This window comes from Apus apus, chromosome 8, assembly GCF_020740795.1.
Source record: "Apus apus isolate bApuApu2 chromosome 8, bApuApu2.pri.cur, whole genome shotgun sequence".
Taxonomy (NCBI): domain Eukaryota; kingdom Metazoa; phylum Chordata; class Aves; order Apodiformes; family Apodidae; genus Apus; species Apus apus.
Window position 1 is genome coordinate 2983055 of NC_067289.1, and position 12732 is coordinate 2995786.

The 12732-nt window shown below is 50.6% G+C and overlaps 2 protein-coding genes across 5 annotated transcripts in view; both read right to left on the reverse strand.

Moving 5' to 3' along the window:
* Positions 1–6515, reverse strand: part of PAK2 (p21 (RAC1) activated kinase 2) — a 45823-nt gene extending 39308 nt beyond the window's left edge. For both annotated transcript variants that reach the window (XM_051625977.1, XM_051625976.1), the window contains exon 1: positions 6499–6515. The gene's annotated coding sequence lies outside the window, so the exon portion shown is untranslated. The remainder of the gene's footprint in view (positions 1–6498) is intronic.
* A 5786-nt stretch (positions 6516–12301) lies between these two features.
* The window catches only part of PIGX (phosphatidylinositol glycan anchor biosynthesis class X), a 39034-nt gene continuing 38603 nt past the window's right edge, over positions 12302–12732 (reverse strand). For all 3 annotated transcript variants that reach the window (XM_051626013.1, XM_051626014.1, XM_051626012.1), the window contains one exon: positions 12302–12503. In XM_051626013.1, coding sequence (XP_051481973.1) covers positions 12342–12503 — 162 coding nt within the window. In that variant the 3' untranslated portion in view covers positions 12302–12341. The remainder of the gene's footprint in view (positions 12504–12732) is intronic.

Consider the following 12732-nt stretch of genomic DNA (forward strand, 5'->3'; position numbering starts at 1 on the left):
CACCCCCCCAAAAAAAAAAAACAACAGACAAAACATGCAAAAAAGGCAGAAAGAGCAGAAAGTCAGACATACAACTCTCCATCTGTTACAAACTGGGCCATTAGTGTCAGACCACGGAGCAAAATTTTCAAGTGAATTTGAACATCAGTGATTCCACCAGTTGAGTTCCCTGATGCAGATCATGGCAGACTCAGGGATGTCAGAGCATCAGCTCACTGAAGTGAGTAGAAAAAATTGGTTTGAGGCCAGGGGAGAGCAAGATCTTCTCCTTGACCCTCCAACCCAAAGAGCTGGCTCCCATATTGACCTGGGTGTAAAATCAAAAAGCACCCTTGCAGCCTAAATGAATTGCAGCAGGTGGACTTCACGTCCTGGTAAAAATCTCAAGCACTCAGCTTATTTAACACTGGGGTAAAACATCAATGATTTCATGAACTGCAATCAACCTGTTGGCCCACAGGAAGCCAACATGGGAACAGCCATCCCAGACCATGTAGGAAGTCAGCCAGGTTCAGAAGACTCAGCTAAGATCTAAATGCTTGTTAGCTGACCACTAACCCCACTGCTAAGTTCTGTATTCCCAAGCTAGATGGGCTGCAAAACTACAATCCCATCTTTCTATGCCACCAAGTAGCTGCTGTTGAACTAGGGAGCACCTTCTCTGCAGGCTCACAGCACCCCAAGGCAGTGGCAGGAAAACTGCCTCAGCAGTTGTTTAGAGCAACATTTCCATGTCAATCAGCCAAAAAAGAACTTATGGACACTTAGCTGGGACTGAATATGGATGACTCCTCTCACCCTTTGGTCCCTTCTCCTCCAGCACCTTCAGGGAGTGTTTGCTGCTGGCTCTGTAGGACTGATGTGTCCTGCCTGGAGCAGGAGAGGGAGCTCCTTTCCGTGACCTCCTCAATTCCAGAAAGGTCCTTTTTAGCAGCACCTGGAATCAGGCCAGAAATTGTTTTGCCTCGATTCTGATATCCTGAATCCTGGCAAAAAGGTCAAACATACTTCGTTTCTTGGCCTTTCAATTTCTGATTGTTCAAATAGTTTAAACAGAAGGAAAAGCTGAAAGACTCCCTAGGTGTCTTCTCCTTTTCCCTTCTCAGTAATGTTTTGGAATTTTAAAAGTTGGTCACTTTAAAACATTAACTAAACTTAGAAAACAATTTTTTTATTTTTTTTTTTACACTCTGAAGCAGATAATAGACAAGCTGAAGTGTACTTTCAATTCATCTCCTCCCAATGAGCTATTTCCACAAGAAACTGCTCAGCTACCTTCTGCCTGACCTCTGGGTAAGACAAGCCCAAATTCCCAGAAGACCCCCTTAAATGAGGGTGGCCTTGGGCAGCAGACAGGCTTAAGGGAAAGGTATTTTCCTTTTCATTCCTCCAAGTTCTCATTTAGAGACCTTTTCAAAAAGAAAGGGCTTAAATATTCTAAGGTGATTTTAAAACATCTTCCAGAAACAGCCTTTTTTCTTTCTTCTCCAAGAGATAATTCTGTTAAAGTAGTTCTAGAATGACTGTAAATTAAGAACAAACACAACTTAGAGAGTATTAAAATGTTTCCAAAATAAATCCCACAATTCTGGACAAAATTCTAATTTCACTTATTAAAGAAGCTATGGGAAAGCCCAGGTATACTGACAGTTACAAACTTCTGTGGGTACACATTGAGTCAAATATCCAGCACCTAAACAGGAAGTAAAAAACTTCAGGGGAAAAAAATAATAATTGGAGTTGAATTGGAAAATATTTTTCAGCATATTTCCATCCCTTAATACACCTGGCAGCTGCCCTCATTCTGGTTCACATAATGTTAAATGGCCTTTTAAACAAGATACACCACTTTGAAATCACACTCACTGCTGCCCTAACATGTTGGTTCCTTCCTACATCTGCTTTTCTTTGAAATGAAACTACAGAATTAGAAAGCATTAAATCTGTCTTATCAACATAATGATAGGAAATAATTTTTGCTAACAGCCCTGACCAAGGATTCAAATGTAGTACAACAGGTAACCACATATTTTCCAGGACAACAATCGGTACCTCAGTAACAAATTCATGCTGTTTAATATTCCACTTAGAGCAAACTTGTAACATCACCAACAACATTTTGGGAAACAATGAGCTGTTACACAAAGCACCCAAAACTTTCAAGGAGTCTTAAAAATACTGTATTTCCCTTGTAAGGTGTGTTCATTGAAACAGTTCTAAGCATCAGTCCATCATTAGCAGCTGAAGCGAAGATTTTTTTTTAAAGCATTTTGACATTTATGGACAGATACATCAGTTTGAGAATTTCCAAAGCCACTTGTCTTGCCTGAAGACAAAAAAAAAAAGAAGCCTCACCAATTTCTGAAGCATTTCAATATAACTCAGCCTTTCAAAAGCATGAGGAATTCCTGGTGTGAATTCACAGGTAGTGTTTCCAACCACTCAATATTTAACTAAACAGCAAAAATTAAACTCCTGTCAATTTTAAAGCATGTTCCTAACACTTACATCTCTGCCTGTCTGCCAGGTGAAACATTTTCAAAGCCAGATTAGTCCCTGTTCCCAGATAGGAAAAAACAGAAAGAAGCTGAGGAAACAAAGAATTATGGACTGAAAAAACTGGCAATTCAGACACAGAATTTGGTCCCAAGCCAGTGTTGCCAGCTCTCAGTGACATCCACTGTCCACTACATCAGTCAAAATACAAGCACTCAAGTGTGTACTTACCAATTAGAATAAGGAACAAGGTTAGGTGAAATCGTGCTGTGAGATCTCACAAACCTTGAGCAGTGAAGTAAAGCATGAATACAACTGGTGAGCTCAACCTACACCTTGCAATTTGGGGCCCAGTTAGCCAGGTCACTAGGAGATGACTTATTCTCACCTGAAAACATCTACTGCCTCCTACCACCTGCATTTAATTGCAATTAAGAGCTTTCTAAAAATCTTACACCACAGTAACCTCAAAACACACTCACTCCAAACAGCAAAGCACAGGAAGATTTTTGTCTCATGTAAAGTCCTGCAGATACTGGTAGCTCACAGTCTCCTCCGTGGTGCTTCCCCGGGTCAAACTGACCTTGTTGAGATGTAAATCAACACAGCCCAGAGCTGCTTTCAGAGGGCTGCATAGCCTGGTAGCTCAGCCTGGCACTCAAGCACTTGGAGTGATTAGTTCCCTCCAGCAGCGCTGAACTTCACAGGGCAAGCAGTAACCTCAGCCTTTGTAATGTTAAGCTTCACTGAGAACATACATCAGTTGCTGTTCCTACCACAGCAGGTACAGAAAGCTCTCCAAGAGGAGACACTGTGTGGTTACTAAGCACTCTCCAAGTTTCGAGCCAGACATTTGATTTAGATTTAGGAAGGAGATAGCTCCTTGGAAAACTAAAAATTGAGCTTGCTGCAGCCTTTCTGAATCTCTCTCCTGGTCCAAGAGGGAGCCTCTGCTTTGACAGAACTGATCACAGCAACTACTCTGAGTACTGTGTGTCCAGTTCTGGAGCCCCCAAAACAAGAAGGACATGGAGCTGCTGGAGCAAGTCCAGAGGAGGCCACAGAGATGATCCTTGGGCTGGAGCAGCTCTGCTCTGGAGACAGGCTGGGAGAGTTGGGGTGTTCAGCCTGGAGAAGAGAAGGCTCCAGGGAGACCTTAGAGCACCTTCCAGTGCCTGAAGGGGCTCCAGGAAAGCTGGGGAGGGGCTTGGGACAAGGGCAGGGAGGGAGAGGACAAGGGGGGATGGATGAAAACTGGAAGAGGGGAGATTGGGGTGAGACATGAGGAGGGAATTCTGGAGTGTGAGGGTGGTGAGAGCCTGGCCCAGGTTGCCCAGGGAAGCTGTGGCTGCCCCATCCCTGGCAGTGTTGAAGGGCAGGTTGGATGGGGCTTGGAGCAGCCTGGGCTGGTGGGAGGTGTCCCTGCCCATGCAGGGGGTTGGAGCTGGATGATCTTTAAGGTCCCTTCCAACCCAAACCAGTCTGTGATTCTATGAATTATGCTTCTAGAAAAAAGAAGGGAAAACTCCTCAACCGCCTTCTTTTGGGCAACTCAGTTGCACCTTTTCCCAACTGCCAGCAGAAATACAATGAATTGGGATGCATCCTGATACTTGGTGCCCGGCAGCCAAAGACCTCTCCTTATCCTTGCTCTCCCCATACCTTGCTTCCACTACCTTCTCCTGGATGCTCTGGTGAACCAGCTCACTTCCAAAGCCTTCTGCCTGCATCCCAGTTTCTGACCCCAGGACTTGCATCTCTGCTGGGGTTTATCACTGGGCCCGGCTATCAAGAACAGTGTCTCTGTAAGTCAGGGTTGTTTTCAGAACAAACAGCTGCTTCTTTGTTGTGGCTGCCACACAGACATGTTAATAAATGTGCGTGTTTTAAGAAACAGGAATATACTGGCACAGAACTCCAAGGGAAGCTCTCACTGCCTCAGAAACTTCCTAATGCAGAAAACGGATTAAAGGAATTAAAAAAAAAAAAAAGGCAAAACCAAACAACTCCCAAAGACTGACAAAAGAAATCGGAAGCACAAGTAGCTCTTATTAGTGAAGCAAACAGACGTAGATTTGGATCCCTGTGGCTTTTCATTCTATCAGAAGAACAAAATTTGCAGCATCAACACCCCTAAAGCTAATCCTAAAGTTATTTGGAAACCAAAGGTGCTTGAATAATTTTCTCTTTTAAATATAACCAAAAGGTCAACTTAAGCAAGGCAAGCAGGCCTGAGTTTTTAAAGGGATATATTTTTAAATTAGCAGGAGATTGGACCTGCCATACATGGTCAAAGCATTCACCCATCCACTCCAGCATCCATCCCTGAGAGGGAACACCAGCAGGTGCCTCCAGAAAGAAACTCCCCCAGTTGGCCAAGTGTCCAAGTTGTCACTTGGTACCAGTGTCACAGCCCAGCAAACCAGCCTGTGACAAACTTGCTGCAGAGCAGCTCAGGGAGCACACGCCTTGGGTGCACCAAAACACAGTGCACTGTGTCAAAAAGTGCCAGATATACAGCCAAGAGGCATCATTCCCCAACATTTTTGTTTCAACAACTGTGTCTGCACAAAGCCAAGTCAAATTCCACACGTGAGGTAGAGTAACTCAGCTGTCCTGTGTTGTCTTCTGGCCTGAAGAACCAAAATATCCAACCCGTGATCTACAGAATGAGGCTTTTCCTTCCTCTGAAACATCATTCAGTGACTTTTTTTTAAAAGTGCCCCTATTATCTCCCAAGATTCTACTCAAAAACTCGTCACACAAAGGCTTGGCATCTTCACATTTCTAGTCTGTGATCATGAAATGACTACTTTGCCAGTTCTCTGGTAACACAAACCTGGAGCAGCTCCTTTGGTTACACACGGGTATTTCTCAAACTGCCTCCACAAAACCTCTGTGAGTTAAATTCCCTCTATCTCCTACATGAAGAAATGGAATCATGAAGTAGCTCATCCCTGTTTTTTTGGGGGAGGCACCACTCCAGAGCTCACACTGTGAGAACACTCCACCCTGCAAAGTGGATCCTACACTTTTTTCAAATATCAGGCAAAACCCAAAGAAAGACAGAAACAAGATTAAAAAAAAAACCCACCGTACACCACGTTTTAATTGCACCTTAGCACTGCTATGACTGCAGGACCTCCAAAATAATGGTGATTAAAATGCTGCAGTATCTGGGCTGTCTTCACTCGCCCTAAGGCAGCAACGGGAACCGGTTTATTTTGGCTACAGGCAAAGCGAAACATCGCTCCTGGAAAGCCAGCTGATGAACTCCCGGCTCCCAAACAAACCTTCGGGCCAGCTGCTCAAGAGGTAGAATGCTGAAACCCACCTTCCTCCTCCCTGCTTCACCCTTCAAGTCGACCCTGCTGGGTGGGTGGGCTTGACAACAAAAACCAAGCAGAAAATGGAGGAGGAATAAAAAAAAAAAACACACCAAACAAAAAAAAAAAAACACCACACGCCAACAAACAAACAGAACGAGGGGGTGAGGTGGACAAAGAGCACCAGGTTTTAGCAGGTACCAGAGAGACAACCGAGGGGTGGGACAACCTGCGGCGGGACCTGCACGGGGGGGGGTGGGGGGGGGGGGGTGTTATTCCCACCGTTTTTTCCCCCCCCCGCCCCCTCACGATGTACGAGGGCAACACCCAGAGATGCAGAGACGCAGGAGGTTTCACCCCGTTCCCGAATGTGCCCCCTCAGCAAGCGGGGGCTCCCGGGGAAGGCGGGGAAGGGGGGGGGGGGGAAGGCCGAGGCGGGGCCCAGGCAGGAAAGCCGGGCCGCCTTCCTGCCCCCGCGCCGCCACCGGAGCCAGCCAGGCCGGCCTGGGCCCCGCGCTGCCGGGAACCTCCTGAGGGGGCTGAGCCGCCGCTGCCCGAGCTCCCCGCGGGGCCCGGCTCTGAGGGGTGGGTGGGCTGGGGTGGGGGGGGGTGCGTGGGACGGACCCCTCCACAAAGAACGATCGAGGGTAAAGCGGTTGGGCGGGTAAAGACTCACCGAGCGGGGGGTGGGGGGGCCGCCACGGGGCGGTGATGGCGGCGGGACCCACCGGGGCGATGGCGGCGGCAGCGGGACCCACCGGGGCGGCGGCGGCGGCAGGAGCCGGAGGGGGAAGCGGAACCGCCGCGCGTGGCCACAGCCCGCCGGGGCGGGGCCCCCCCGCGCGACTACAGCTCCCGGCGGGCCCCGCGCGGGGCGGGCGCTCGGGGGGCTGAGGGGGGAGATCGGGGGGAGAGGCTGGGGGGGCTGAGGGGGGAGGTCGGGGTGGCTGAGGGGGGAGATCGGGGGGGAAAGGCTGGGGGGCTGAGGGGGGAGATCGGGGGGGCTGAGGGGGGAGATCGGGGGGGAGAGATCGGGGGGGCTGAGGGGGGAGGTGGGGGGCTGAGGGGAGGGATCGGGGGGGAGAGTTGAGAGATCGGGGGGAGATCGGGGGGCTGAGGGGAGAGATCGGGGGGGCTGAGGGGAGAGATCGGGGGGCTGAGGGGAGAGATTGGGGGGGCTGAGGAGAGAGATCGGGGGGCTGAGGGAAGAGATCAGGGGGCTGAGGGGAGAGGCTGAGGGAAGAGATGGGGGGCTGAGGGGGGAGATCAGGGGGCTGAGGGGGGAGATTGGGGGGGCTGAGGGGAGAGGCTGGGGGGGCTGAGGGGAGAGATGGGGGGCTGAGGGGAGAGGCTGGGGGGGCTGAGGAGAGAGATCGGGGGGCTGAGGGGGGAGATGGGGGGCTGAGGGGAGAGATCAGGGGGCTGAGGGGAGAGGCTCGGGGGGGCTGAGGGGGGAGATTGGGGGGCTGAGGGGGGAGATCGGGGGGCTAAGGGAGGAGATCGGGGGGCTGAGGGGAGAGGCTCGGGGGGCTGAGGGGGGAGATCAGGGGGGAGAGGCTGGGGGGGCTGAGGGAAGAGATGGGGGGCTGAGGGGGGAGATCAGGGGGCTGAGGGGAGAGGCTGGGGGGGCTGAGGAGAGAGATCGGGAGGCTGAGGGGAGAGATCGGGGGGCTGAGGGGGGAGGCTCAGGGGGCTGAGGGGGGAGGCTCAGCGGGGCTCCCCTCCTCCTCTGCGGGTCGTGGGATGAGCTGGGGTTGGAAAAAAGAGCTTCCAGAAGATCCTGTACAACCCTTAGCCTAACCACAGCTCAACCGTGTCCCCAAGTACTGCTCCAGGGATGTGGGCTGCAGCTAGGCAGGCAGCTCCAACACCTGGCAAGCCAAGTGCCTTTTTTTTTTTTGTGAAGAAATTCAGCCTAGTATCCCATCTCAACCTCCCCTGGCACGACTTGAGGCCATTTCCTCTCATCCTATCACTTGTTCCTGGGGAGCAGAGCCTGACCCCCCTGGCTCCAACCTCCAGAGCCAGCAGGTCTCCCCTCGCCTCCTTGTCTCCAGGCTGGACACCCCCAGCTCCCTCAGCTGCTCCTCACAAGTTCTCCAGACCCTTCTCCTTCTGCTCCAGCCCCTTCCCCAGCTCCCTTGCCGTTCCCTGGACAAGCCCTGACGGCTCAATCTCCTTTCTGAAGCGAGGGGCCCAGAACTGAAGACAACACTTGAGGCGCAGCCACGTACAGGGCTAAGATCAGCTCCCCAGCCCTGCCGGCAGATCACCTCCAAACTGCCTCTTCACCCCTCGCTTCCATCATTTGAGGCAGCTCCCTCAATGCTTCATGTTGTGAGGAAAACCAGTTTTGGCACAGCTCAGGGGCTTTGTGCTGTGGGTGCCAGGGTCTTCTCGAGGTCTGCGTGGCAGCCAGCCCGCGCCGAGACCAGCAGGTTGGGAAGGACGTGTGAGAGCGCTAAGGGGGCAGAGCTTCATGACCCTCCTCTGTGCCCTACCAGCTCTTCCTTTGGTGCTGGAAGGGGCAGCAAATTAACCCTTCTCCCATCAGCTCCTCAGGTTCAGAAGGCCACAGGGCTCAGGTGCAGCGTTACCTGTGAAAGCAGCATGTGTCGGCTACAGAGCAGCTTGCCGTGTTGCCACTTCTACCATCAGCAACCTAAGCTGCCCACATGCCAAGAGAGGCAGTAGTTACACAGCTGAGAAAGCAGCATACACGCCCTCAAGGCTTCTCCCCCCAGATTCCTGTGATACATTTAATCTTCCAGCTGACTTGCCCAAAAATCTACCTGCCCTGCAGCTTGGATCTTGCCTCCTCTGTCAGTCCAGGCTTGAAGCAGCATCTGATTTTTCCTTCAGAAGAAGGAGGACATATTATCAGGCAGCTCCTCTTCATAAAGGCCTCGGGGAGAAGCAGCAGGCTTCCACAAAGGCCTGAAACCTCCATGCAGGTCCAGGCACAAAGAGTGTGGATCAGACGTTCCACCTTCTGTTGCCTTCAGCCAATGCTTGCTGGCTATCTTCTCTCTTCCTCTTCACTGAATTACTGCAGAGCCAATGGTCACAGAAAACCTGCCCCAACAGATCTGCCTTTTTTCAGCCCTGCTCTTCCAGGAACAGTACTCCAAAATGACCCTGTGGCTGCTGGGGAGTGCTCTGGTCTACTTCCTACTACAGGCAAGGCCATCTCCTCACTTCTCTTTGCATATTGCTTTGTTACTTTCCTACTCTGACTCAACTCCGTATTCATCCTAGGACCAAGATGTTGCTAATTCATCTCTGCATGTACATCTCAAGAAACCACTGCAGATTTCTGAGCTTCTCACTTCCCTCAACTCTACTTTCCGTCCCTCTAAGGTGACCTTGCTGCTTCAGCCTTGTACCCCTAAACCCACTGGGCTCCTGCTCCAAACCATTTTCAGAATCCTTCCCCCCCTGCCTGTTCTCCAGCCTCCCTCTCCATCTTTTTAAAGAAACAAGGACCCTTTTTTCCTTTGTGGATTTTTTTTTTGTTATACCCATTCATTTGTGATTCAGAAAGTCTTAACCCCTACTGTGGCTTTTAACATCCCCATCCTCCCCCTTTTCCTTTCACTGCTCTAATTCCATCCTTATACACGTGTCCACCCATTGTATCTCTGTTCTCCTGCCAAGAACTCAGCCACCTCATTCCTGTCTCCCAAGCTGCCAGAAATTTTCCACAAGGGAGCCTTACAACTCATATCTCCATATCCCTGTGGGGCTGGCACCTGCATCCCCCAGTGTCTGGCACACCTTCAGGATGCTAAACACAGTCCTTGCTTAACAACAGTAGTTTCTGATAAAAGTTTAACTGGCAAATTCCTTCACTCTTAGCACTACAATAATTAGTAGACTCATTAACAGCTTTGAAAGAAAAACTTGTCTCTTTAGAATACAAATGGATTTTAAACCAGCAAATACTTGCTGTTTGCCGTAGCAAAAAGACACCCCCTGAGAAGTTCAGTGATTTCTCTCACATTTTACCTGGCTCAGAATCAGCATTACTCAAGTGCAGCTGAAAAGCCTGTTGGTGGGATCCTGATGAGTTTTAGATGTGCTGAGTGAGCCACGTGCCAGCCAGACCAATTAGTGCACATTGCAACAGGCAGCTTGGTCGGTGCTCAACCCCCTGTAATTCAAGCCCCTCCTGCTGGTTTCTCCTACAGCTTCTTACCACTAATGCTGGTTTCCATTCCCACATCCTCACTTGGCACAGATCTCCAAACCATCCACTCGTGTTTTTGCCACTCCTAGGTCTGAATGACCATTTCCTTTCACTAGACTCTTTTTTTCACTCAGCTTGTTTTAGCTGAGGGATTCAACCTGTGGTTTTCAATTGCTATTATCTGATGTTACAAAACCTGGGGAGCTTTTAGGCTATGACAAGGACCTTCCAGAACTGGGCAGTCTGGGATGTTGGATTCCAAGGGTCAGACTGCAACACAGAATTACCTGTGAGCACAAGGACAAACTCAACTCTGGGGATTAAGAATCCCTGCTCAGAGACAAGCGTTGCTGGTGGTCCCCAGCTCTGCTGGGCTGATGCAGTCAAACAGCACCAGATCCCTCTGGGATTGTTCTCTGGAATTCCTCCCTTCCCCCAGGCAGATGCAGCGTGTGACCCTCTGAGGTAGCAGCACTGGCACAGCCATCATCATCCAGCCCAGGGAGAACAAGAGCCCAGTGTCACAGCACTTGCCAACCTGTCGTGGGCGAAGTCACAAGACGAGAGCTCTCTATTCAATTCCAGCAGAAGCAGAAAGATGCCCAAGGGATCCTGGAGCTACAGCTGGACAGCCATGAAAGGCTGATTCTGCTGAGGAGCAGCCTCAGCTGCACAGAGCCCTTCAAAGCAGGGGCAGAATTTGAAAACCAGGATTTTCATTCACACGCCACCAACCCCCCCCCCCCCCACTCCCCAAAATCACCTGCTTTTCCTAACTTACTCTCAACTTACAGGGAAGAAAACGCGTTTTCTCCACCACCAACCCCCAGCAGTTACCACAAGCTCACAATGCCACCTACTGACAACCAGGAGCAGCAGCCAAGCTCTTCTGTCCAGCCAGAGCAACTCAGGTTTTCCATTAAGCAATTTCCTCTCCGTTTCCTTCGGTTTACCAACTGTTCTGATGGCTCAGTGCAAGTCTTCTAAAGGTTTGCTTCTTTTCACCAGCTTTTACCTTACAAGGGTCATTCCTTCAGCTTATGGTGTAGGGAGAAATTTCTTTCCCATTTTCCTAAACTCTCTCAACTCTGGCCAATTGGACGATTAATCCAATGGCTCCCAACTATTAGAATGGGAGAGATTATTTAAGCCTTCTCCTGTCCCAGGTAAGCACAGAACATCTCCTCCAAAATTCACACACAACCCATCTGGACAACAAGCTTAAAATTCAGAAACTTTAATGACTAAATAATGTTTTTTCATACCCTTAGTAACCAATCCTTGTGTCCACTAGTTTTAATTCCAGAAACACAAATACCTGTATGAGGAAGCACTAGTCAGAGCGAGCTCTAGGCCAGGGGAAGGGAATCAGAACCAAGACTGGGACAGTCCTTCCAGCTTTTTGCACTGCTGCTCCTACCCTCCATCTGCTTGGACTGTTGACAACACACCAAAACAGTCCTCTGGTGTGTGCAAGGTGTTTGTGAGAGTTAGGACAAGGAATTATTATTTCATAGGATTATAGAATAATAGAATGGTTTGGGTTGGAAGGCACCTTCAAGATGATCCATATCCAACCCCCTGCATGGGCAGGGACACCTCCCACCAGCCCAGGTTGCTCCAAGCCCCATCCAACCTGCCCTTCAACACTGCCAGGGATGGGGCAGCCACAGCTTCCCTGGGCAACCTGGGCCAGGCTCTCACCACCCTCACACTCCAGAATTCCCTCCTCATGTCTCACCTCAGTCTCCCCTTTCCCAGTTTTTATCCATCCCCCCTTGTCCTCTCCCTCCCTGCCCTTGTCCCAAGTCCCTCCCCACCTTTCCTGGAGCCCCTTCAGGCACTGGAAGGTGCTCTCAGGTCTCCCTGGAGCCTTCTCTCCTCCAGGCTGAACACCCCAACTCTCCCAGCCTGTCTCCAGAGCAGAGCTGCTCCAGCCCAAGGATCATCTCTGTGGCCTCCTCTGGACTTGCTCCAGCAGCTCCATGTCCTTCTTGTTTTGGGGGCTCCAGAACTGGATCCAGCAGTGCTGGGGGGACCTCACCAGAGCAGAGGGGCAGAATCCCCTCCCCTGTCCCTGCTGCCCACGCTGCTCTTGCTGCAGCCCAGGACACAGTTGGCTTCTGGGCTGCAAGCACACATTGCTCCTGTCGAGCTTCTCATCAACCATCACCCCCAAGCCCTTCTCCTCAGGGCTGCTCTCAACCCACTCTCTGTCCAGCCTGTCTTGGTGCTTGGGATTGCCCTGGCTCAGGTGCAAGACCTTGAATTTCGAGAAGCTGCTGTAATATTCAGTGAGCTTTGCTGGCCAGAGGTCAGTCATTCAGCCTTTATTCAGAGCAGATCACTGGGGAGGAGAAGTGTCCATATTTGCACACAGCTGCAAGGATCAGGCTGGAACAGAGCACCGTGGCAAGGAGAGTCAGGACACACACTAGGGAGCTGTGTTGCTTGAGTCCCACTGGGACCTGCAGAATCGTTTCCTTGGATGCCTACAAAGAAAAAAAAAACCACATGGATGACATGGCTTGAACACGCTGCAACTTAGAGGATTAGTAACCAGAGCACTGTTTAACTAACCCCTTGCCAAGGCTTCTTCTGGGATTTGAGATCAAAACTGAGACTGGACATCACCTTTCCACCTACAGCACATGGAGAGGCAGCTGCAAAGCTCAATAAATTAGTCTGCTACCATTTGAAGTGACAGCCACTTAGATCCTC